The 22,444-nt window shown below is 39.1% G+C and overlaps 2 protein-coding genes across 2 annotated transcripts in view; one reads left to right on the plus strand and one right to left on the minus strand.

Annotated features, from left to right (window-relative positions):
* LOC131782482 (uncharacterized) overlaps positions 1–8,975 on the minus strand; it is a 31,254-nt gene extending 22,279 nt beyond the window's left edge. The window contains exons 1-14 of the mRNA XM_066162250.1: positions 8,864–8,975; positions 7,866–8,411; positions 7,378–7,620; positions 7,156–7,195; positions 6,474–6,694; positions 5,889–5,915; positions 4,978–5,502; positions 4,502–4,677; positions 3,604–3,985; positions 3,123–3,149; positions 2,548–2,598; positions 1,734–2,098; positions 1,196–1,388; positions 971–1,006 (exon numbers count right to left, since the gene is read on the minus strand). Of these exons, the coding sequence (XP_066018347.1) occupies positions 971–1,006; positions 1,196–1,388; positions 1,734–2,098; positions 2,548–2,598; positions 3,123–3,149; positions 3,604–3,985; positions 4,502–4,677; positions 4,978–5,502; positions 5,889–5,915; positions 6,474–6,694; positions 7,156–7,195; positions 7,378–7,620; positions 7,866–8,411; positions 8,864–8,975 (2,944 nt within the window). The remainder of the gene's footprint in view (positions 1–970; positions 1,007–1,195; positions 1,389–1,733; positions 2,099–2,547; positions 2,599–3,122; positions 3,150–3,603; positions 3,986–4,501; positions 4,678–4,977; positions 5,503–5,888; positions 5,916–6,473; positions 6,695–7,155; positions 7,196–7,377; positions 7,621–7,865; positions 8,412–8,863) is intronic.
* A 1,363-nt stretch (positions 8,976–10,338) lies between these two features.
* LOC131782484 (organic cation transporter protein) overlaps positions 10,339–22,444 on the plus strand; it is a 29,823-nt gene continuing 17,717 nt past the window's right edge. The window contains exons 1-6 of the mRNA XM_059099216.2: positions 10,339–10,466; positions 11,906–12,182; positions 15,462–15,608; positions 16,268–16,548; positions 17,197–17,433; positions 17,761–17,898. Coding sequence (XP_058955199.2) covers positions 10,339–10,466; positions 11,906–12,182; positions 15,462–15,608; positions 16,268–16,548; positions 17,197–17,433; positions 17,761–17,898 — 1,208 coding nt within the window. The remainder of the gene's footprint in view (positions 10,467–11,905; positions 12,183–15,461; positions 15,609–16,267; positions 16,549–17,196; positions 17,434–17,760; positions 17,899–22,444) is intronic.

Below are 22,444 nucleotides of genomic sequence, written 5' to 3' on the forward strand. Positions count from 1 at the left end.
TGCTTCCCCCAGAGCTCAAGGAGCTACCATTTGAACCGGAACCGCTACTTCCACCTTTGATCGACGACAAAGAATCTCCACCTATTGTAGAGTTACTGCTTCCAGTACTCGAGGAACTACTACTTGAGCTCGAACCGCTTTTGCCACCTTGGATTGATGTTAAAGAGGCCCCTCCTGAAATGGAACCGCTACCTACCGAATTCGAGGAACGAGTTCCATCTCCAACAGAACTTCCTCCACCATGGATTACACTAAGACCGGCCATGCCCGGTCTTCCACTCGCTGCAATTGATCCAGAACTGCCCTCACCTACTGTTTCCATAAAGAATCACTTTCCTCTTCGATTATTTCGTGAAACAACGTCTGTGTCAGTCTCGGTAAATACAGTAACGAAGTCATCGTCGACGGATGAAAAAGAGCTCGCTGAGTTGATCGGTTTTCGACACAAGAACAGTTGACGTGTTATGATTACGAGTAGAATTAAAACTTATACTGTTCAAAATTCAGGTATTTTACCGTAGGTACTGTAAGTACTGTACTGTGATGAGAAGTCACAACGTAAGGTGTTTAAAGCAAGGTTAAGTTGTACAGATGCAAATTCAAACTTATGGAGATAAACCTGAAATTAAAATTGTATCTCGTGGGAGTATAGGGTAAAACGTGAACATCGCAGTTTTTTCTGTCAATTTTGTAAAACGTGAGGTTGTTAGGATTATGAAAAATTAAAATCCTTCAAAATGTCATTTAAAAGGTAATAAATATGGTTCGTGTAATAATAGCTAATTGTGATACTGTTTTTGCTTAATGTGTAGCATAAACGCAAGAAATATAACACAAAAAGTTTTTAAAATGCATTGCAAGCGATATAAAATAGTTTAAATAAAAGTAACGGACATACTGTACATAAGATGTTTGTTACATGAATTACTTCATGTGAAATTCCTAACTTGAAGAAACTAAAAAAATTTACCTCTCGAAGGACTTTGCGATAAAGATCCTCCTGCTCCTGCAGAAGAACACATTTATAAACTTAAGTCAATTTGTCTCACAGTAGGTAACTAGAAACCGCAGCTCAGTCTCCTTGAAATCCAATAAGTGAGTTCGCATGTTATCAAAAGGCGCAGTTAGTAGACAAATTAGAATCGATATGGAAGCAGTGCGTAATAATTAGAACTTTTAGGGTTAAGAGACTAACCGTCACATGCCATCTTTTTAATTTTCGGGAGTATTTGATCGAGATCATCAAAACCGCCTGTTACAACATGTTTAGAGTCTGGATCGGTTGCCATTTCATCTAACTGGTCCTTCTTGTACTGTGCACCAACTCCGAAACAAAATATCGTCACTCCCATGTCACGGAGCTTCTTGGAAGGGTCCTGTATGTCATCCTGTTTGGTTGAGCAAGAAATTATCTTGAAAGATTGTTCTTTCTCTTTTGTATATTTGACGCATGTTATGAGCTAGAAGAAAAATGCTTCGAAACGACAACTTACAAGTTTAAAAACTACAAATGAGTCAGGAAAAGATTGTCTGCTTCATCAGATCATGAACTTAATAAAAAAATTCTTCGTACAAATTTGATCTCAGGGACGACCTCACTAACCACTCAATTCCAGGTGAGCCGGCATATTTTTTCAATACTCCTGTTTTTTATTCCTTTTCTTTTTCTGACGGCTGGGTGTGCTTACAGATGTGTAATCAATACAAAACTATTGTAAGTGAAAAATTCTGACCTGAGATGCACCATCGGTCAGGACAATGAGGATGTCCCTGACTCCCTGCCTGACACTGTTTTCAAACAGTCCAGTACGCACCAGATCAAGGCCTGCTCCAGTGTATGTGTTTTTAGCCGGGTATGGAATCTTGTCGATAGCGTCCATCATTGATTTTGAATCAAGATATTTCTCAAAATTGAAGATGACCTCGGCAGTTTTAGAAAAAAGTACCACTCCTACATGTGTGCCATCTTTGGCGATGTTGAATGATTTAACGAAGTTTTTAAGGAACCTTAGGCATTTTTTGAAATTCCCAGGTTGCTGGTAATCAATACTTCCGGAGCCGTCCAACAGGAATGCTATGTCTACTTTGGCCTTGCACTCTTAGGGAAAGAAAAAAATTCAAAAAGCTTAAAATGCTAAGTTTAAGTTATGGCGGTGAATTATTTTATGGAGAGAAAATTAGCCTTAGCCCTCGGCTTTTGCCATTAATTGGGATCTGGTCGAAATACAGTATTAAGCAGACCACCATTCTGAGGCGGTCATTTGTAACCTCATGTGGCTTTAAGCCATTGACAAGGAAGGTTCAAGGAAGGTTCCCTAAGAAAACATTTTTTATAAGATGAGAGTAAACGAATTAAGATTTAGCTGTTCGATGTATCAAAATCAATCTTATATCTTTTCATATCATATATAACATAGGATTCGACGTGACACCATAGTTTGTGCTAAGTTGAATATTAAAAGTTACATTGATTTTAAAGATAGATGCCGTTGGTTGTGTTTATGGAAAAACTTTCATGTAAACGCATTCAGTAGTAAATCCACTTACTTGTTTCCACAGTGGAAGGAGGTGGACGGCCTTTACTCGCGCCTAGGGGTGCTGTGAAAAAGTAATTTGTTAATATCATCCGCAAAAATTGTAGATCTCTTGGTATATAACGAGTGCAAGACTGAACAGTCTCGCCTTAAAGTCCTGTCTTATATTACAAGGTACATGTACCGTCGAATATGTAGGATATCCCAATTCAGTCAAGAGATTTTTCTCAAGCTCAGGTTAGATAAATACAAGAATAATTCCCATATTATGATTGGGAAATAGCTGTCTTGATATAGGACCGACAGCTAAGTGTGATTATTAGCAACAATATGCATTTTTTTTAGTCAATCGCCCAATCACGGTTCTCGTTTTTAGTCTCACACGTTCGTGGCATTTCTTCCATAACTGCCGTTGAAAGGTAAAACTTGATGATTTTTCAGTGGAGATGCGGAAACACCATTTCCTTAATGAGGAGTTTATACGTCAAAGTTATCATGTGCCCCACCGTTCGCCCATTTGAGAGAAGTTGTAGTTGAAGTTTATGGCCAAAGTAGCTCTCTACTATCAATAATGGCGCTGAAACTTACGCGGTGCCTGAATTGTTCCTCCAGCAGCTATAGGATAAAAATAATTTTTTTTTTGAAAGACAAGTGTTAAAGTTAATCATGTCTTTGAAATACGAAGAAAAATAACGATGAATTTTCGCATGTAAATTATGATTTGAACAGCTGAATTATCAAAACGTAGTGTAGATTGAACAGATTAACACTTTAGATTGTCTTATGAGAGAAAACGTATCTTTGGTAAAATCAAGGTGGAGAAAAGTTTGCTTTGTAGGTGGTTCAGTTTAAGTTATCAACTAAAAAACTTGGGTGTAAGCTTAATGGCTAAAAATTAGTGTAGACGTATGAGAAAACTTGCAGACCAGCACTTCAGGCAGATCACAAATAATACAGGAAGGAAACAGTATTTCAATGGATAGCGAGAGAGAATAGGATCAACAGCTTACGTCAGCTACTTATAACGAATTATGACCAAAGTACAAGAACTGAGAAACAGAACACCTACCCTTACACCCAGTGTCTACTATGGAATCTACCAGGGAACCCAGTGAGTCAAATTCTGCTTTAAACATGTGCTGTGAATCTGGGTCAGTAGCTATCTCTCGAAGCTGTTCAAGATCATAGTCTGTACCCATTCCTATGCTAATGACAGTGACACCTGAATCTCGGAGTTTTTGAGCCGGAGTTCCAATGTTATCTTTTGACTTCCCGTCGGTTAGCACACAAGCGATGTTGGGGACACCGGACCGAGCGCTGACTGCGAATAGAGCTTCATTAGCTTTCAAGAGAGCTTTTCCAGTGTTTGTTCCTTCATTTGGATACTTGATTCCATCAACTTCTGACATCACTTCTGCTAGGGTGTAATGCTGGTCGAATCCCGACACAACCTGCAAAGGTTATGAATAAAAAGCCATGTCTTTCATTTGCAAATTATGTAAATTGACCACAGTAAAAAGTTTATAGGGCTAATTTTTCGAGCGTTAGCCCTTCGTCAGAGCGAATGTTTCATTCTCCTCTCGAGACTTTCCGGGCCTATAGCAGTAAATCCATTGGACACTTCCCCGGTCATTGTGTTATGTTTTTATGTAAGACTTTCCACTCCCACAGTGCTTTGCTCCACCCACAGGCGTAGATGAGTATCGATAATAGCCTGGTGAACCAGATGGGATATTTGGGGGTAATAAGATCTTATAAGCCAGAGGCTGACTGGCATGTGTACTGAGGTGAGTGGCGGCAATGGGATATTGAGCTACAGCGTCAATTATCTCGTTTCATCATATTCAAAGCTAAGTCCTTAAGATATCGTAACCAGGCAGCAAGAGCACTATGGGTAATGAGTAACAACCCTAAAACAAATCTTATAACTGACGAGCTAAATGAAGACTTCCAACATGAGATCCCACCTTTGGTTCAGTACTGTATACAATGAGACCAATATGTGTTCCGTCTTTGGAGACATCAAAACTTCTAATGATATCTTTGACAAAGTTCAAGACTTTTTTAAACGTTCCTGGTCCATTTTTTTCTATACTTCCTGATCCATCGATAATAAATCCGAGGTCGGCCTTGGCTTTACATTCTACGACGAGAGAAGAGCAATGGAATCATGGCGTTCAACTACGAAATATGTTACCGATCAACAATTTACAATTTTCTTTTCCAAATTTGATAAATTTTTTAAAATTATCTGAATGTGCATTGTCAGTTGATTCAGAGTGCTATTGTTTGATGTCTGATTTTTTTTGCTCCATACAGTTGCTTCTTGGTTGCTCCAGAGACCTTAGTATTAACCAATCCTTTTCATTTCAGTTTACAAATTATTTAGGGTAACTCCTTTATATTTAAGGAAAAGCTGAGAAAACGAATCCATTTTACTTACCTGGAGCACTAAGACGAAGATTGCTACCAATTCGTCCGGATATGGTACCATTGGAGGGTTTTACACCGTGGGGTCCACTGGGTCCAACCCCGCCAGGTCCACTGGATCCAACTCCACCAGGTCCACTGGGTCCAACCCCACCAGGGATAACGCCGCCGCACCCTCCAGTGGCATTCCCGGGAGGCTGACATGGGTTTCTACAGGCGGTCGCATTAGTGATGTTAGGACATCCTTCTGTAAGCTTCCCCTCAATCACACACCCAGCTCCCATGTCAATACAGCCTCCAGGAGCCACTCCTTGTGCTGGTGCAGGGCAGGGTGCTCCCGCAATCTGCATACACCCGCTGTCAATGGTTATGCCCTGACTTCCGCACAGTGCTCCTCCCATAGTACCTCCTCCTCCACAAACCGAGTTTCCCATGGGCATACCTTGAGGTGGACAGGGAGTTCCTCCTCCTCCTCCTCCTCCCATGCTGGCACACCCGGCTGGTACTGTCTGGTTCACTTTTCCTTGGGTTCCAGTCCCTTAAGATAAAATAACATTACTTACTTGCTTGTCATTATTGATAGGAAATATAAGTAAGTCTCGCTGCGATGGATCTTGCGGGTAAGGGTTTCCAAGCATATTTAATAGATACAGTAAACGGTAATTTATTTGCGGACGTGGTTAACAACTTGAAGCACAGCAAGTATAAATGATTGACAATCGTTTTAGCTCAGTCCTCCTTCCCCCACCCCCTCCCTCTCTAATGGCGACCGCTTTTGATTTTTGTTCGAATCCCCTCTTTACAAATCGTGGATACGCCTCAGCTTCGTAGCTTGTGTTAACACGTCTGAAAAGTTCAAGAATTTTCACTCCACATCAGCTTTACCAAAGGCGACAAACGATTAAAAATGATTTCGTGACTCACCATTTACCGTGCTATTAGCTCCAGTGACTGCAAGAAAATAGATGATTAGTATATCAACAAAGAAACAAAAAGAATTTTGGAGCCTCATACAAATTGAAGATATACAAAAAGAAAACGAATATTTCGAAAAGAGCAGCGTGAGTAGTTGGGACATGCTACATTGTGTCGTTACAGTTCTGTATCATTTTTAATTCCCCTTTGCGTTTGGTGGTTTTACCAGTAGTTGATGAACCGTTCAAAAGTTTAACTTTCGTTAAGGGTGTGGATAATAGAGCTTAGCGCGTCAGTTGACGAAAAAAACTGACTCTTAAGTCTCAGCTTTTTTTCAGCTGCGAAAGACTACTTATGGACGTGTTTTTTATAAACGTTAATTTAATTGTGCAACTTATTGCAATTTTTTATGTCTGGCTTATTCTTATGTCTTTGTGTTATCTATTCTCTGTGTATAACTTGGATCTCCTGGCAGATCATCATTGGCTAGTAACTCACTTGAGCAAAGTGATGGGAATGTTTACCGAAACTAGAGATTACTTTGACGTCGACGATGGAGGCAACAATTACAACATTTATACCAAATAACCCTACCATTACAAGCTGGAATTGGAATCGGACATCCCCAGCCACACATTTGACCAGCACCAGTACTGCTAGGTAGCAGTATGCTGCATGTAGTATTTGAAGATGATGAAGAAGAATTTTTTGCACAAGGGTTGGGACAGGCTGTACTTGTGCCATTACTGGATCCGTTTTTGTTGTCCATTATCTTTGGTGGTTTTACCAAAGGTTGATCATCTTCATCTAAAAAGCTGTGACAGACAGAACAAGGAATCTTACATCTGATGTGACTCAAAAATGTTACTTGAAGAGAAGCTCGGTTCTTGTGTATAAAAAAGTCATATGGGAGAAGAGAAAAGGCAGCGTTGCCAATGGCTTAGAAGTTGATGTGTAGTTTTGAGGATCGCCAAGTTCCAACTCTTATAGCAGGGACTGCATTTTGTATCAAAGTGAGTCACCCAATCATGAGGTACAAAGATGACCACAACATCCCCTCATGAGGCGCCTTATGGTAGGATTAGCTTCTTCTCATCACCGATTTAGATTTTTGGAGTCTTGATTCTAATCAACTTTAAGTATAATTGCCAAGATAGATATTTTAGCAGGGGGGCCACGTTACCGAGTTACTTTTCGATAAGTCCTGGTAATAGTAACAGTTAATCTCAGTTTAGTGCTGTCGGCTTATCTTCGACTGATTGTTATTAGAGTCTACCTGTACACTTCGTTACTCCACGGACCTCCTTCGCCGTCACCTAGCAAGGAGAAACAAAAGTTTAAGCAGCTTTGGAAGAGCCTTGGATTTGTACTACGAAACAAGCGCACGAACTGCAATTCTGCAAGCTGCTATCCTGGAACCTACATTGAAGTGGTAAATGATATGAAGAATGACCTGAGATTTATGTCACCGTGAAGTCATAAACCATAACTTGGTTACCTGCGCATTCCGTGCTCTGTCCATACTCTCTGTATGTGTTCTCTGCATTTTTCCCTCCAAAACACTGCCCTCCATTTTGCAAACCAAATATCTTTAAGTCATGTTCATCTGCTACCTCTGCACACTTCATCAAGGCATTCACTCTTGTCTTGTAAGGATGTTTAAGCTGGGAACTCTTTCCCTCTAAACTGTCCATTGCACGACGTTTAGTAGAATCTGCCCAACAGCCGATGCTCTTAAAAACTGCATCAAAAGATGACACAGTGAATGTTTCATTATTTTCTATTTTGTCTGAATCTGTATTTCCGTAATAGCCTAGACAGAAGCTATCATTAGGTCCAAGAACTTCCCCCAACATCTTTAGTCTTGTCTCTGCCACTTAGGTTGGGTAAATAAGATTATCTTTCAAATTATTTTTACATTTTGAGGTTAAAATTTCTTTTCTCAGAAATCGACGAAATAAAAAGGAATATGAACAAAATCCTTACATCGTCCTTTGATTTCAAATTTTTCTGTTCTATCGGGAGGTGTTGGTTTGACTTTGGGCTTCGTAGCGTCATTGCTTGGTTTTGCTGCTGATCCTGAGATTATCAAGTGGGCAGCTGATTTTCCCATGGAGGCAGCTTTACCTGGGTTCACATGGGAGGGATACAATATCTCCTGTTGCTGGTATTGATCACTGGCATACGCATTTGATGAGGATGTAGAATACGTCAACTGTTGTGCCTGATTGCTGGATGGAAAGGAGCTTCCTGGTTCTGAAGATGAGTAGGATGATGAGTAGAATGCAGGGGACGGATAAGATGAAGGAGGGTAACCGTATGGGGGAGAAGCGGGATATAAGGACGGTGGGGAATAAGAGAAAGAGGGCGGAGAAGGATAAGCTGAAGGGTAGAAGGACGGGGTTGCAGGGGGTAAAGAGGGGGCGTATGCAGCATACTGGTTTGAATATGGATACGAAGATCCTTGAGAGCGACGACCAGCTCGAGCTTTCTTTAGGTTTCTCATGATAGGAATGGTCCATCTTGGGAGACCTGGGGAAAAAAAATGAAAAGTAATAAACCTTAAATGTGTGTGAAACCTACTCTGGAGATTCAATAAGGCAGTCGATAAGATTTCCTCGACTGTTATTTTTATTACAGAGGCTAACTAGAGAAATTTCATAAAAAATTAAGAAAGAAAAACGGTAAATTTAAACTTGTCCAGTGACCTATGAATCGCATAAGCCCGATCCAAACAGTACGGAGAGGAATAATTTAAAACGCAGAAATGTCTAAACATAAAAATGAAATCGGACAAATCGGTTAAATCACTGAGATTCAGACGAATTACATTCCTTAGGCTTTTCCATGTTTGGCAAGATGGCCATGATTTTTCCATTTCTGTTCACCCATTCTTTCTGCTCACGAAATTTGAAGACTATTCTTCATTTAAAAAACTGCGTCCAAGCCTCTTGAGGTGATAAGTTTTAGTCAACGATCTTTACCTGATCTTTTACCGGAGAAAAACTTCCTAATGGGCGAGTGCTGATGTTTTGTGGTCCTTGAGCCAGCCACGATTGCAGAAATCAAGCTCATCAGAAGCAGTAATACGTCCATTATTTTATCCTTTGGTGTCAGTGAACCTACCAAAAAAGAAAAGGCTTCAAAGAGTTAGTCGACTTTCACTGGCGACGTTAATCAGTCGCTTCTTGTTTCGAAAAGACCCCTCTTTAATAGTTGTACGTCAGCTGCAGCAACGCTATACGCCAAGAAATGGCGAACTTTTTTGTGCCTCTTGTGAGGCGCGTTTTTTTTCCGATCTACCTCAGCTTAACCTATATATTATTTTTATAAACAGGACTGGTTTGGTCAAACATAACATACGCTTTGATAAGTTAACTTAAGTGCGGCCTTATCTACTATCGTTTACCCGGTCAAAAAACTCAGGAACACGTTATGTCAATGTGGTTATAAATGATGTGTCAGCTTTGGGGCTTGTCAGATACAAGACACGTTCGCTTTATAAACGATCGACATGAATAGATTTAAAGTGATTTATAGTCGTTAAAAGGACAAGAGAGCAGAAAATAAAAGCTTCAGTTTCTTCACTTGACCTGTAACCATAACATCATGTAACACCACCTGCATCCAGAGGTTTCTTCCACGGACTCCCCTAGGTGAGAGCTTCATCTCACGAAATGTGAATAAGATTTGGATATAAAATGAGTAGTTATCATTTTTAATCATCATAGACTGCGATTTCTACGCTTATCTCTTCTTTTTTGTTTCAAATATCTTCCTCTCATATCTACTTAGCGTAACGAGGTGACTGCGCATTGGAAAAAGTAGGGCCAAATTGCTCCAATGACCTCATGTATTCTGCGTTAAATAACCTAAGGAAAAATGTGCCAAATATATGAAAATGCATTCCATAGTCTTAAGAGAGGAATGTAATTCACACTGGCACACCTCCTGTTGTCAAAAGTCCATGGTCGTTACCATTTTGTACAACTTTAGCTCTCTGTTTTATGCCAACTTACCTGTTAAATTCACCAAAACCGAGTTAAATTGAACGAGAATCTTTGAAGTGTTCCTCGTACATTACCTGTTTGTCTAACTGGTCTTGCTGGCGGAAAGGTCAAGTACCGTTTTAACCCTGGCTCATGAAAACTAATTAAAAAGGAACACAATATTTTGAACAGGTAAAGTATCTTTAAATCATCCTGGAGAAAAACATTGATGTCCCAAGAATTTGACTTATTCACAGCCGGCATCATATCTTAAAATGGGGAGGAAAAAGTGTTCGTTCATGAAAATTGAAAGTGTTTGATTTTTTTTTGTCTGGAAGGTCCTACCAGGTTGTTCATTGTTCTAAGGTTGTTCATAGTTGTAATGTCTGTACACAAAATTAGCTTCCCTATACCACGTACTGGTATCGTAGCCATGGTGAATACCGCTGAATAAAATTTACATTTCATGAATGGCTTCAATTTTAGCAGCCGACAATGAAGTGGAAGAGCTGGAACTGAGGGAAATCCCAAATTCTGAAGACGAAATGGGAAGCCAAGAAGGACTTATATGTAGGAATGGCAATACCAGTGTTAGCAGGTACTAATTTAAATGCCTCAAGTCGTGAGTGATTGCATAACTGAAACCTCATTCGCTGGCAATCTTTGAGGGATTCCATTACGATGTTTTGTACGATACGGAAGATTACTCATCGGATGCTCCTTCGTTCAAATACATCGCAGATAACTTTTAGTTCTTCCCTGACTCAGCTTAGATATAATGATTTTAGGGCCAATTACGAAGGAGTGCTTTATGCTTTTGATGTGGAAATTGAATTTGAGGCGACCGAAACTATATATGTGACGTAACTTTGTTTGGCAGCGAAGTATGCCGCTACGCTACAAAGGTCAATCTTTATTTGAGATATATGCACATGAAGAATTCTCATTAATATACCGTGCGCACCAGCAAGTTATTTCCAGGTTGATTCAATTTCGTGAGACTGGTCATAACACGGCTTGTTTTGGTGCAAATAACGAGGAAGTTGAATGATATCTGTTGATGTACATTTCGCTATGTCACGCAATTTTGCTTAACAATTATCACGCTATTTGCTGTGGTGATCCTAGTAAACGATGAGTCTTCGAAAGATGAATACTGGATCAAATGCTTCAATGTGCTAGCTTTTGCCACTGACATAAAATAGTCAAGGCTTTTTTTGCTAATTAAAGGCAATTAAATTGATAGAGCTCTATGAACTCTACTCTATCTTACCAACTCTTTGAATAAAACACTTTTGCTTTGAAAAATAAACTTGATTTCTCAGTGATGTTGATGTTCCTGTCAGTTAAACAAAAAAATATATGGTCTCTTACTTAGTTTTACATATTTATTCAGACTTTCTGTTTTGCTGTGAAAAAAGAGATTGTGTAAGATTATGTGGTGGAAGAAACTGTTGTGGCAAAATAATGCAAATTATGTAAAACTGGATCATTGGGTAATGCAATTCAAGAATTTTCATTGTCTCACCCTTCATGAGCCAGTACACTATGTGTGCATATGATGAGGAGTTAAACTGGAGGTGTTTTTGTATATTAAAACATTCCCTTTGTTGTTACAAAATAAATTTGGGAGGATTTATTTATAGTTTTGGGCATTTTTAATAAAACAGTTATTCCACTTGTGCTTGTTGCATATGAGATGATTCAGCCAACTCAGCCATCTATTATCTCATATCCAATATACACTTGTGGAATAATAGTTTATGTTTAAAAATTCAGAGGAATCTACAGGGTATTAATTCAAATCAAGTAATTAACTTTTGTCCTATTATCTTTACTAAGATACTCAAATTGTAATGTTAGGGTGTAAAAAGTTACATTTACTCATGTTCAGAGTGGGCAACACTGACTTTTTTTCCTTGTGTGATCATTCGCCAACTTTGAATTTGCTGTGCTATGTTGCCTAGGATCAAGGGTTTGTAGAACTGTGTGTTTATTGGTTATATGAAAAATGAACACTTTTTTTATTAATCCTAGTGAGGTGCAACAGACTGAAAATGACTCTGTGCAGTTTGATGACATCTTGAAGCGTATTGGTGAATTTGGGCCCTGGCAAAGAGCCATTTATATCCTTTCATGTGTTTTTGTCCTCATTCCCAGTGGACTTCACACAGCTGGGGTGCCATTTATTACTGGGACACCAAAGTTTCAATGTGCGACACCAGACGTGGAGTGTGAAGTAAACAAATGTTGCAAAAACTGTACAAATTATGCATTTATAGGACCTTATGCCTATAACAGCACAGTTACTGAGGTGTGTTTCTTTAATTAATTATCTTTGTATTTAGCTACAGTTGAGAAGATCTAGGATACAACACTGACTCAGAATGTTAAGGCTACTATTTTGTTTTTACCATTTAACTCCTAGAAGTCAACATGTAACTTCTCCCTAATACCCAAACATTATCCAGCAAACAGGTAGTAAGAATACTCAAACTTATCAGGTAGCAGTTTTCTTCATCTAAGACCAAATTCTGTTTACTCATTTACAAAGAAATGTGGGACAGCTAGAGGGGAGAATTAATGATCAGATCTTAGGAGTTAAGGGGTTAAAGGTTTTGCCGGCAGTTCAGGTTACCCTACCAAACAGGGATTTCCTTCCCAAACTCATGCTTCCAGGCTTTGCATGGCAAGTGGTTAAGACTATTGACATATAACTACATATAACAGGGAGGGTCCAAGCCTTATTTAACCCTATAATACCCAAAAGTGATTGACATGTAACTTCTCCCCATAATATCCATACATTATCCAGCAAATGGGTAATGAGAATACTCAAACTTATCGGGAAGAAGTTTTTATCTTGATCTAACACCAAATTCTCGCAATTAATTTACAAGAGAGTGTGGAGCAGCTAGAGAGGAGAATTAACAATCAGATCCACTTACCAGCTGAAATTTTTTATCTTGGTTTCATTTGAATTACTTGAATGTTTCAGTTATTTGCTTGGCTGATCCAACCTCTCTTTAATAAGCACTGTCAGCAGAAGTTAGGGATTTTTATTTTCTTACTCTAGAGTCTGATCTTGGACACATGTGTCCAAAAATCATACACTAGTGTCAGATTTTGAACTCTGGTGCATTCAGTTTTTCAACGCTAGTCTCTGATTTTGGGCCAAAGTGTCCATTTTTTTTAGACACTAGTGTCTGATTTTGTCCCAAATTGGACACTAAATGTCTATAATCCAGGGTTTTTATTAGAAGCCGGGTCCCGGGTACCGGCACCCGTCTACTTTAAACAGAGTTCCCGGCTACTTAAAGCACCAAATTAAAAAAATAAAATAGTTATGAAAAAAATTATCAACTTCAACTTAATTTTAACTCTTCCCTGTAAGTTTAAAGCATTTTTCTGCACTTATTTATCAATTACTTGCGATCAGATTGTGGAAATAAAATTTACTCTGATGAGAAAGGCGCTGCGCGATAACAGGGAACTTAAGCAAACCACGCGACGGCAACGAGGACATGGAAAAACAAAAGATATAATAGGCAGAACAATAGCTCAGCACGTGCGTTTGTACATTTCTGAGCCGTACAATGCAAAACAACAATGTGAAATCCCCACAATTTGCTTCGTCTGCGAACCGAAACCGCGACGGCAAATTATTTTAATTTCTAGTTGGACCTCAACACTTCTTTGATACGCTATGCTGAAGTTGAGGTGTGGCACCGTATGAGACGGTAAACACATGCAGCCATTTTTGAAATTCAAATTATAGGCAGTAATTCATTTTTTAAACGAAGTCTTCCTTGGCGTTGCCGTCCTGACTGCTTAAGGTCCCTTATCAATAAAGGGCAAAATTACTGAGCGCTGATTGGTTGAGAGAGAGGGCATTTTTTCTTAATCGAGGGCATTTTTAGTAATCAAGAGAGGGCATGATTACCTGTTAATGATTGGCTAATCCGTTGCATAGCAACCGTTCGTTATCTTGAAATTTGTTTAAAATAGACTGCGCGCGTGATTTTCCTTCGTATAAATTTTGCCCTTTATTGATAAACAAGTAATCCCATGAGACCTCGTACTGTTAAGGATTAATTGCACTTGAGTTTTCAAAATTTTCCAAATTGCCCTCGTCGCTTCGCGACTCGGGCAATTTTGGAAAATTTTGAAAACTCTCGTGCAATTAATCCTTAATAGTACTTGGCCTTATGTGATTACCTATACTAATAGCGTTCTTAGAACTGTCTCTTTCTAAAGTGCCTAATTAGCTATTAAATAACTCTTAAACGTGACGTGCCATAAAATCGAGTGCGTTCTGCGGAGTGATCGTGGCAAGCAAAAGTAAAACTCACGCAAGCACTCGTTTGCACATGAAAAGTCAAGAGCGATGACCTAAAAAATTAAATTTATGTTTTAGTTGGATTACAGTCGTGAAAAGGCTTTTCGAAAAATTACGTACGCTATCTATGCTTCCCATCATTTAAACTCTTCATAAAACACTTTTTATTTTTCTGAAATAAAATTCAGAATATAAAATAAACATCAGGAGACGAATGTCGCCGTAAAAGATGCTTATCAGCTGACACGGCCTCTTAGTAAGCCAACATTTAGCTGACTTTTAAGCTCAAATATTCCGAGAAAGAAACTTGGATCCAATTTAATTTCATTGAAGATAAAGCCCATCGGAGGTTTTGAAAAAATTGTTTTCAGCGAGGGCTGATTGTGTATCAGACTCTTGTGTTCCATCAACATTTGTTTTAAATTTTTAACTGCTGGGTGATATATGGTGACAAAAGGAATTAATGTAAATGATTACGGCTCTGACTTTGAGTTTTCATAAACTACAAAGAGTGTTGTCAGTTTCACTCTTTAGAAGAAGAAGAAAGGAAGCTCTGACAGTAACAGCAGTGTTTTGATGAAGCTATAGCTGTGTAGAGAAACAAACAAATTCTCTTAGATTACCATTACTTTTACTATAATCAGATTAAGTATGCTTCATTCCAGAAAGATTTCTTCACCAGATTGCAGAAAAGTGCGTTTCTGGGAGACTTAAGTTTTAAAAGTTTCCGGGGGAAGCATCCCCTAGACTCCCTAGAGGTTCAGGCCTTCGGCCCTCGATTATACAGTGTACCGGCCTACTCACAAGGCAGTGCCCTTCTACTTCAAAAGTAAATGAAAACCCTGATAATCTATTTCACTGGTTTATGAAATATAAATACCTTTTTTCCCCTTTAAGTAAGGAAGAATGCTTACACAATGCCAAAATTTGAGGTAAAAGTGCCCATTGGTGAAAGTTATTTATTGATAAAACATGACAGTTTCTTTCTTTTTGTGGGAAAACAAATCCTGTAGTTCATTTAAAAGCCTGTACAAATGATAGATCCATGTTCAGTGACAAAGTCGTGGCTTTTAAAGTGTCCAATGGCAATCAAGACATGGACACTGTCCTATTAGTGCTCAAATCTGGGTGTTGTTAAACTAATTGCATTTAAAAATTTTGTTAAAAGCTTGACTAACACAGTACATATATGCATGAACTAAAATCACCATTTTGATGTTACCCTTATATTTTCTTTCTCATTTCCATATTTAGTACAACCTTATTTGCGATAGAGCTTTCATTGGTGCCAATGTACAGGCAGTATTTGGTGCAGGAATGTTGCTTGGATCTTTCATCTTTGGAGCAGTCTCTGATAATTTTGGAAGACGTTCTTGTATGCTGCTGTGTTCTGTGCTAATGGTATGCTTTTGATTGTAATTTTACCAATAGATTTTAGTTCATATTTGCCTTCTCTATGATTTGTTCCCTGCAGTTAGTGAGTCAATGGATTACATGACAAATGATGTGCAATGAAAACACAGAAATAAGGAGGAGAGTTATGTTACTTTCCCTTTTCTATTACTAGCTTTGTTGTGCTATGCTGTCTCATTTGCTTGGTGCCTTGTTGACAAACTGAATGCATGGATTAGGTTACCCTCTATCATGACTATTTATAGTGAGAGCATGGAGATGAGTCTTGATTATGACCCTATGAAAATAGGAGGTAAAGTAAAGGACTAGAGAGAGTGAGGTTTATGAGTATAGAATCAACAATAACAATCAATCTTGTGACAAAAGGAAAACACAATGTCCATTGTTTTTGTTTCTGGCCTTTTCACCCAAAGATTGGATCCAGTTATAAATAACTGAGCAAGATATTTTCATTCTTTATGACTAATTTCTTGAGGCTGCCATTAATTAATCTTTTATAAATGTAGGAAAATACTTTGCGTTGTTTTAGCTAACAGTTTCAGATTCTGATTATTACTTTTCAATAGTCATACCTTTACTTCTCTTCACAATATTAGGTAATTGTGACTATGAACAACTTCCCATGCTACATGTTTATTTTACTTCAGACGCTCTTCAGCCTGGGTGCAAGCTTTGCTAAATCCTTAGTCCTCTTCGCTGTCCTTCGATTTTGTACAGCAGCCTGTCTGACGGGTTTTTTCGTGGCTCATTATGTGTACGTCCTGGAGCTTGTGGGACCAACCTACCGCACTATGGCTTCAAAGTGTTGTGGTTTCTTTTGGGCCGCTGGTTCTGGCGCTATTGCTCTCATGGGTTATTACATTAGAGACTGGCGTACACTGCTCCTCGTTTCCAGCTGTCCTCCAGCTCTTTTCCTGCTTTTGTGGTTGTAAGTGTTCGAATAGCGCGGTTTCTATGGAGTGTTGTAAAACTTAAAGCAAAGCTATCACAAAAACCATTTATGCAAAAAAAAAAAATGTGCCAAGGTGCTGGACAAATTGCAGAGCGTATAGAAGCATATTCAATTACTTTCGACACTCAGTTGAAAACTCTTTCTATTGGACGGCTGGCTCCCTCCTCAAGTTTGACAGATAACGCGAATCCTAATGCGAATCGCTATTGATTGTCCGGCTGATTTGTTCCACTAAAAGAACAAACAAACATAAAACTTGAAAATACATGTACAAAGAAAGATGCTTTTTTTGTATTTTTGTTACGAGCTGCTGAGGCATCAAACCTCAAACCTCTTACGCTCTACCACTGAGCTGCAGAGACTCTACGGTGAGTCAGGCCATAACCAGATTCAAAGATGACATGCTTCCCGCTTGAAAGCCTCGTTTGAGTCAATCGACCAAGACAGACGGTGAATTTTAGGCTTGGTAATAGAGGTACAGTTGTAGCTCGGAGGTTGTCACATTTGCTAATCATCTGCGAGCGAACCAATGAAAGTGCTATAAATGCTCCATTCACTCTTTTTATGAACATCATACCTCGTAGCCAAGGTGAAAATTAAGCTCTCAATATGTTATTATTGCAGAATAATCCCAGAGTCTGGTAGATGGCTCCTTGTCCGAGGTCGTGTAGATGAAGCTGGCCAAATTGTGAGGAAGTTTGCAAAGAAAAATTCTATTATGTCAGATTACTTAAACAGAGCACTGGCAAAATGCAGCCGGGGGGAAATTCTCGCGCGCACAAGAAAAATACGACATTCACCCCTCGACCTGTTCCGGACACCACGCATGCGTAAGAGAACTCTGATTCTCTGGTTTTGCTGGTGAGTTGTAGTTGCTTACCATAAAGGGAGAGAATTAAATAAAGAATTAATTACAGATAACTTTTTGATCACGCGCTGTAGGAAGCTTTCGCGCAATCAATAAATAGCTAAGCCTTTTTCTTCCTTACATCCTTCTAGGAAGAGGCGGTACTCTGTTTCAAGTAATCTTGCACTCCACAGTAATAAATACCAAATCAACTGATTGTTTTCTGATTCACCTTCTCCAATTATTTGAATTGCTCACCCCAGACCCTCCCATCGGTACGGAGTATAAGTTAAACAGACAAAAAGTTCTAACTCTCTTTATTATATATTGGTTCTTCTCAGGTTGATAGTGAACTTAATCTATTATGGTTTCCTGTTCTACGTATCAGACTTGCCTGGAAGTCCTTATCTTAACATGATTATAATATATGTTGTCATTGATACACCTGGAATATTCCTGTGTTGGGTAACAGTACAGAAGTAAGTCTAGTTCCAGTATAATGAGGTTATTAATCGTTTAAATGTGTAGCACTTTTTATTTTCATAACTTGAAACAGAGAGAAAAAACATTTCTAACTCAAATAGAGAAGTTTTCGCGCTCTTCGCACATGGGGTATACTCCGCGATGTTGGTGAATGTTAATGAATCGCGCACTCTAGTATTTAATTCTTTGAGTTCTGTTTGATTGTTTGTAACGTTAGCGTCTCGCGCACTGTTCTTTTTAGTTCTGTTTGATTGTTTGTTACGTTAGTGTCTCGCGCATTGTTTTCTTTGAGTTCTGTTTGATTGTTCGTTACGTTAGTGTCGTGCGCACTCTTTTCTTTATCCTGTTTGATTTTTTGTGACGTAAGTGCCTAGCGCACTGTTTTCTGTGAGTTCTGTTATATTGTTACGTTAGTGTCTCGCGCACTGTTTTCTTTGAGTTCTGTTAGATTATTTGTTACGTTGGTGCCTTGCGCACTGTTTTCTGTGAGTTCTGTTGGGTTGTTTGTTACGTTAAAGCCTTGCGCACTGTTTTCTGTGACTTCTGATGCATTGTTTGTTACGTTAGTGTCTTGCACACTGTGTTCTTTGAGTTCTGTTAGATTGTTTGTTATGTCAATGCCTTGCGAAGTGTTTTCTTTGAGTTCTGTTTGATTATTTGTTAAGTTAGTGCCTTCTGCACTGTTTTCTTTAAGTTCTGTTAGATTGTTACGTTAGTGCTTTGCACAGTTTTTTTTTAGTTCTGACAGGTTGTTTGTTACGTTAGTGTCTTGATCACTGTTTTCTGTGAGTTCTGTTTGATTGTTTGCTACGTTAGTGTCTTGCACAGGTTTCTGTGAGTTCTGTTAGATTGTTTGTTACATTAGTGCTTGCGCACTGTTTTCTTTGAGTTCTGTTAGATTGTTTGTTACGTTAGTGCCTCGCGCACTGTTTTCTTTGAGTTCTGTTAGATTTTTTGTTACGTGAGTGCCTCGCGCACTGTTTTCTTTGAGTTCTGTTAGATTGTTTGTTACGCTAGTGCCTTGCACACTGGTTTTTTGAGTTGTTTTGGATTGTTTGTTACGTTAGTGCCTTGCGCACTGTCTTTGTTGACTTCTGTTTGGTTGTTTGTTACATTACTGCCTTACGCACTGTTTTCTGTGAGTGCTGTTAGATTGTTTGTTACGTTAGTGTCTCGCGCGCTTTTTCCTTTGAGTTCTGTTAGATTGTTTGCTACGTTAGTGCCTTGCGCACTGTTTTCTGTGACCTCTGTTTGATTGTTTGTTACGTTAGTATCTTGCACACTGTTTTCTCTGAGTTTTGTTAGATTGTTTGTTACATTAGTGCCTTGCGCACTGTTTTCTGTAAGTTCTGTTAGATTTTTTGTTACGTTAGTGTCTCGCGCGCTGTTTCCTTTGAGTTTTGTTAGATTGTTTGTTACGTTAGTGCCTTACGCACGGTTTTCTTTGAGGTCTGTTGGATTGTTTGTTATGTCAGTGCCTTGCGCACTGTTTTCTTTGAGTTCTGTTAAATTGTTTGGTGCGTCAGTGTCTTGTGCACTGTTTTGTGTGAGTTCTGTTTGACTGTTTGTTACGTCAGTGCCTTGCGCACTGTTTTCTTTGAGTTCTGTTTGATTGTTTGTCACGTTAATGCCTCGTGCACTGTTTTCTTTGCGTTCTGTTAGATTTTTTGTTGCGTGGGTGCCTTGCGAACTGTTTTCTTTGAGTTCTCTTAAACTGTTTGTTACGTTAGTGCCTTGCGCACTGTCTTTTTGAGTTTTGTTGGAATGTTTGTTACGTTAGTGCGTTGCGCACTGTCTTTGACTTCTGTTTGATTGTTTGTTACATTGCTGCCTTGCGCACTCTTTTCTGTGAGTGCTGTTAGATTGTTTGTTACGTTAGTGCCTTTCGCACTGTTTCTCTGAGTACTGTTAGATTGTTTGTTACGTTAGTGCCTTGCGCACTGTTTTTTTGAGTTGTGTTGGATTGTTTGTTTCGTTAGTGCCTTACGCACAGTTTTCTTTGAGTTCTGTTTAATGGTTTGTACGTGTTCTTTGGCTTCTGTTTGATCGTTTATTACATTACTGCCCTGCGCACTGTTTTCTGTGAGTGGTGTTAGTTTGTTTGTTACGTAAGTGCCTTGCGCACTGTTTTCCTTGAGTTCTGTTAGATTGTTTGTTACATTAGTGCCTTACGCACTGTTTTCTTTGAGTTCTGTTTAATTGTTTTGTACGTTAATGCCTTGCGCACTGTTTGCTGTGAGTTCTTTTTGATTGTTTGCTACGTTAGTGCCTTCCGCGCTGTCTTTTGTGAGTTCTGTTTGATTGTTTGCTACGTTAGTGCCTTGCGCATTGTTTTCCTTGAGTTCTGTTACATTGTTTGGTACATTAGTGCGTTTTGCACTGCTTTCTGTGAGTTTTGGTTGATTGTTCGCTATGTTAGAGCCTTGCGCACTGTTTTCTTTGAGTTCTGTTAGATTGTTTGTTATGTTAGTATCTTGCACATTTTTCAGTGAGTTGTGTTTGATTGTTTGGTACCTTAGTGCCTTGCGCACTGTTCTCTTTAAGTTCATTTAGATTGTTACGCTAGTGCCTTGCGAACTGTTCTGTGAGTTCTGTTTGATTATTCACTAGGTTAGTGTCTTGCGCACTGTTTTCCTTGAGTTGTCTTAGATTGTTTGTTACGTTAGTGCCTTGCGCACTTTTTCTTTGAGTTCTGTTAGATTATTTGGTACGTTACTGGGTTGCGCACTGCTTTCTGTGAGTTCTGTTTGATTGGTTGCTATGTTAGTGCCTTGCGCGCTGTTTTCTGTGAGTTCTGTGTGACTTTTTGGCACATTAGTTCCTTGCGCACTGTTTTCTGTGAGTTCTGTTTGATTGTTTCCTACGTTACCGCCTAGTGCGCTGTTTTCTTTGAGTTCTGTTAGATTGTTTGTTACGTTTGCCTTGCGCACTGTTTTCTGTGAGTTATAGTGGATTATTCGCTACGTTAGTGCCTTGCGCGAAGTTTTCTCTGAGTTCTGTTAGATTGTTTGTTTTGTTAGTATCTTGCTACGTTAGTGTCTTGTGCACTGTTTTCCTTGAGTTGTCTTAGATTGTTTGTTACGTTAGTGCTTTGTGCACACTTTTCTTTGAGTTCTGTTAGACTGTTTGGTACGTTAGTGCGTTGCGCACTGCTTTCTGTGAGTTCTGTTTCATTGTTTGCTACGTTAGTGCCTTGCGCGCTATTTGTCTGTGAGTTCTGTTTGACTATTTGGTACGTTAGTTCCTTGCGCACTGTTTTCTGCGAGTTCTGTGAGACTGTTTCCTATGTTACTGGTTTGTGCATTGTTTTCTTTGAGTTCTGTTTGATTGTTTTTTGCGTTTATCTCTCGCGCACTTTTTTCTGTGAGTTCTGTTAGATTATTTGGTACGTTACTGGGTTGCGCACTGTTTTCTGTGAGTTCTGTTTGATTGGTTGCTATGTTAGTGCTTTGCGCGCTGTTTTCTGTGAGTTCTCTGTGACTTTTTGGCACATTTGTTCCTTGCGCACTGTTTTCTGTGAGTTCTGTTTGATTGTTTCCTACGTTACCGCCTAGTGCACTGTTTTCTTTGAGTTCTGTTAGATTGTTTGTTACGTTTGCCTTGGGCACTGTTTTCTGTGAGTTGTAGTTGATTATTCGCTACGTTAGTGCCTCGTGCAAAGTTTTCTCTGAGTTCTTTTAGATTGTTTGTTACGCTACTGTCTTGCGCACTGTTTTCTGTGAGTTCTGTTTGATTGTTTGCTACGTTAGTGTCTTGTGCACTGTTTTCCTTGAGTTATCTTAGATTGTTACGTTAGTGCTTTTTGCACTCTTTTCTTTGAGTTCTGTTAGATTGTTTGGAACGTTAGTGCGTTGCGCACTGCTTTCTGTGAGTTCTGTTTCATTGTTTGCTACGTTAGTGCCTTACGCGCTATTTTCTGTGAGTTCTGTTTGTCTATTTGGTACGTTAGTTCCTTGCGCACTGTTTTTTGCGAGTTCTGTGAGACTGTTTCCTACGCTACTGGTTTGTGCATTTTTTTCTTTGAGTTCTGTTTGATTGTTTTTTGCGTTAATCTCTTGCGCACTTTTTTCTGTGAGTTCTGGTTGATTGTTCGCTACGTTAGTGCCTTGCGCAATGTTTTCTTTGAGTTCTGTTAGATTGCTTGTTTTGTTAGTATCTTGCGCACTGTTTTCTGTGAGTTCTGTTTGATTGGTACGTTAGTGCCTTGCGCACTGTTTTCTTCGAATTCCTTTAGATTGTTTGTTACGCTACTGTCTTGCGCACTGTTTTCTGTGAGTTCTGCTTGATTGTTCGCTACGTTAGTGTCTTGCACTGTTTTCCTTGAGTTATGTTAGATTGTTTGTTACGTTAGTGCTTTGCGCACTCTTTTCTTTGAGTTCTGTTAGACTGTTTGGTACGTTAGTGCGTTGCGCACTGCTTTCTGTGAGTTCTGTTTCATTGTTTGCTAGGTTAATGCCTTGCGCGCTATTTTCTGTGAGTTCTGTTTGACTATTTGGTACATTAGTTCCTTGCGCACTGTTTTCTGCGAGTTCTGTGAGACTG

The sequence above is a fragment of the Pocillopora verrucosa genome, chromosome 2 (genome assembly GCF_036669915.1).
Source record: "Pocillopora verrucosa isolate sample1 chromosome 2, ASM3666991v2, whole genome shotgun sequence".
Taxonomy (NCBI): domain Eukaryota; kingdom Metazoa; phylum Cnidaria; class Anthozoa; order Scleractinia; family Pocilloporidae; genus Pocillopora; species Pocillopora verrucosa.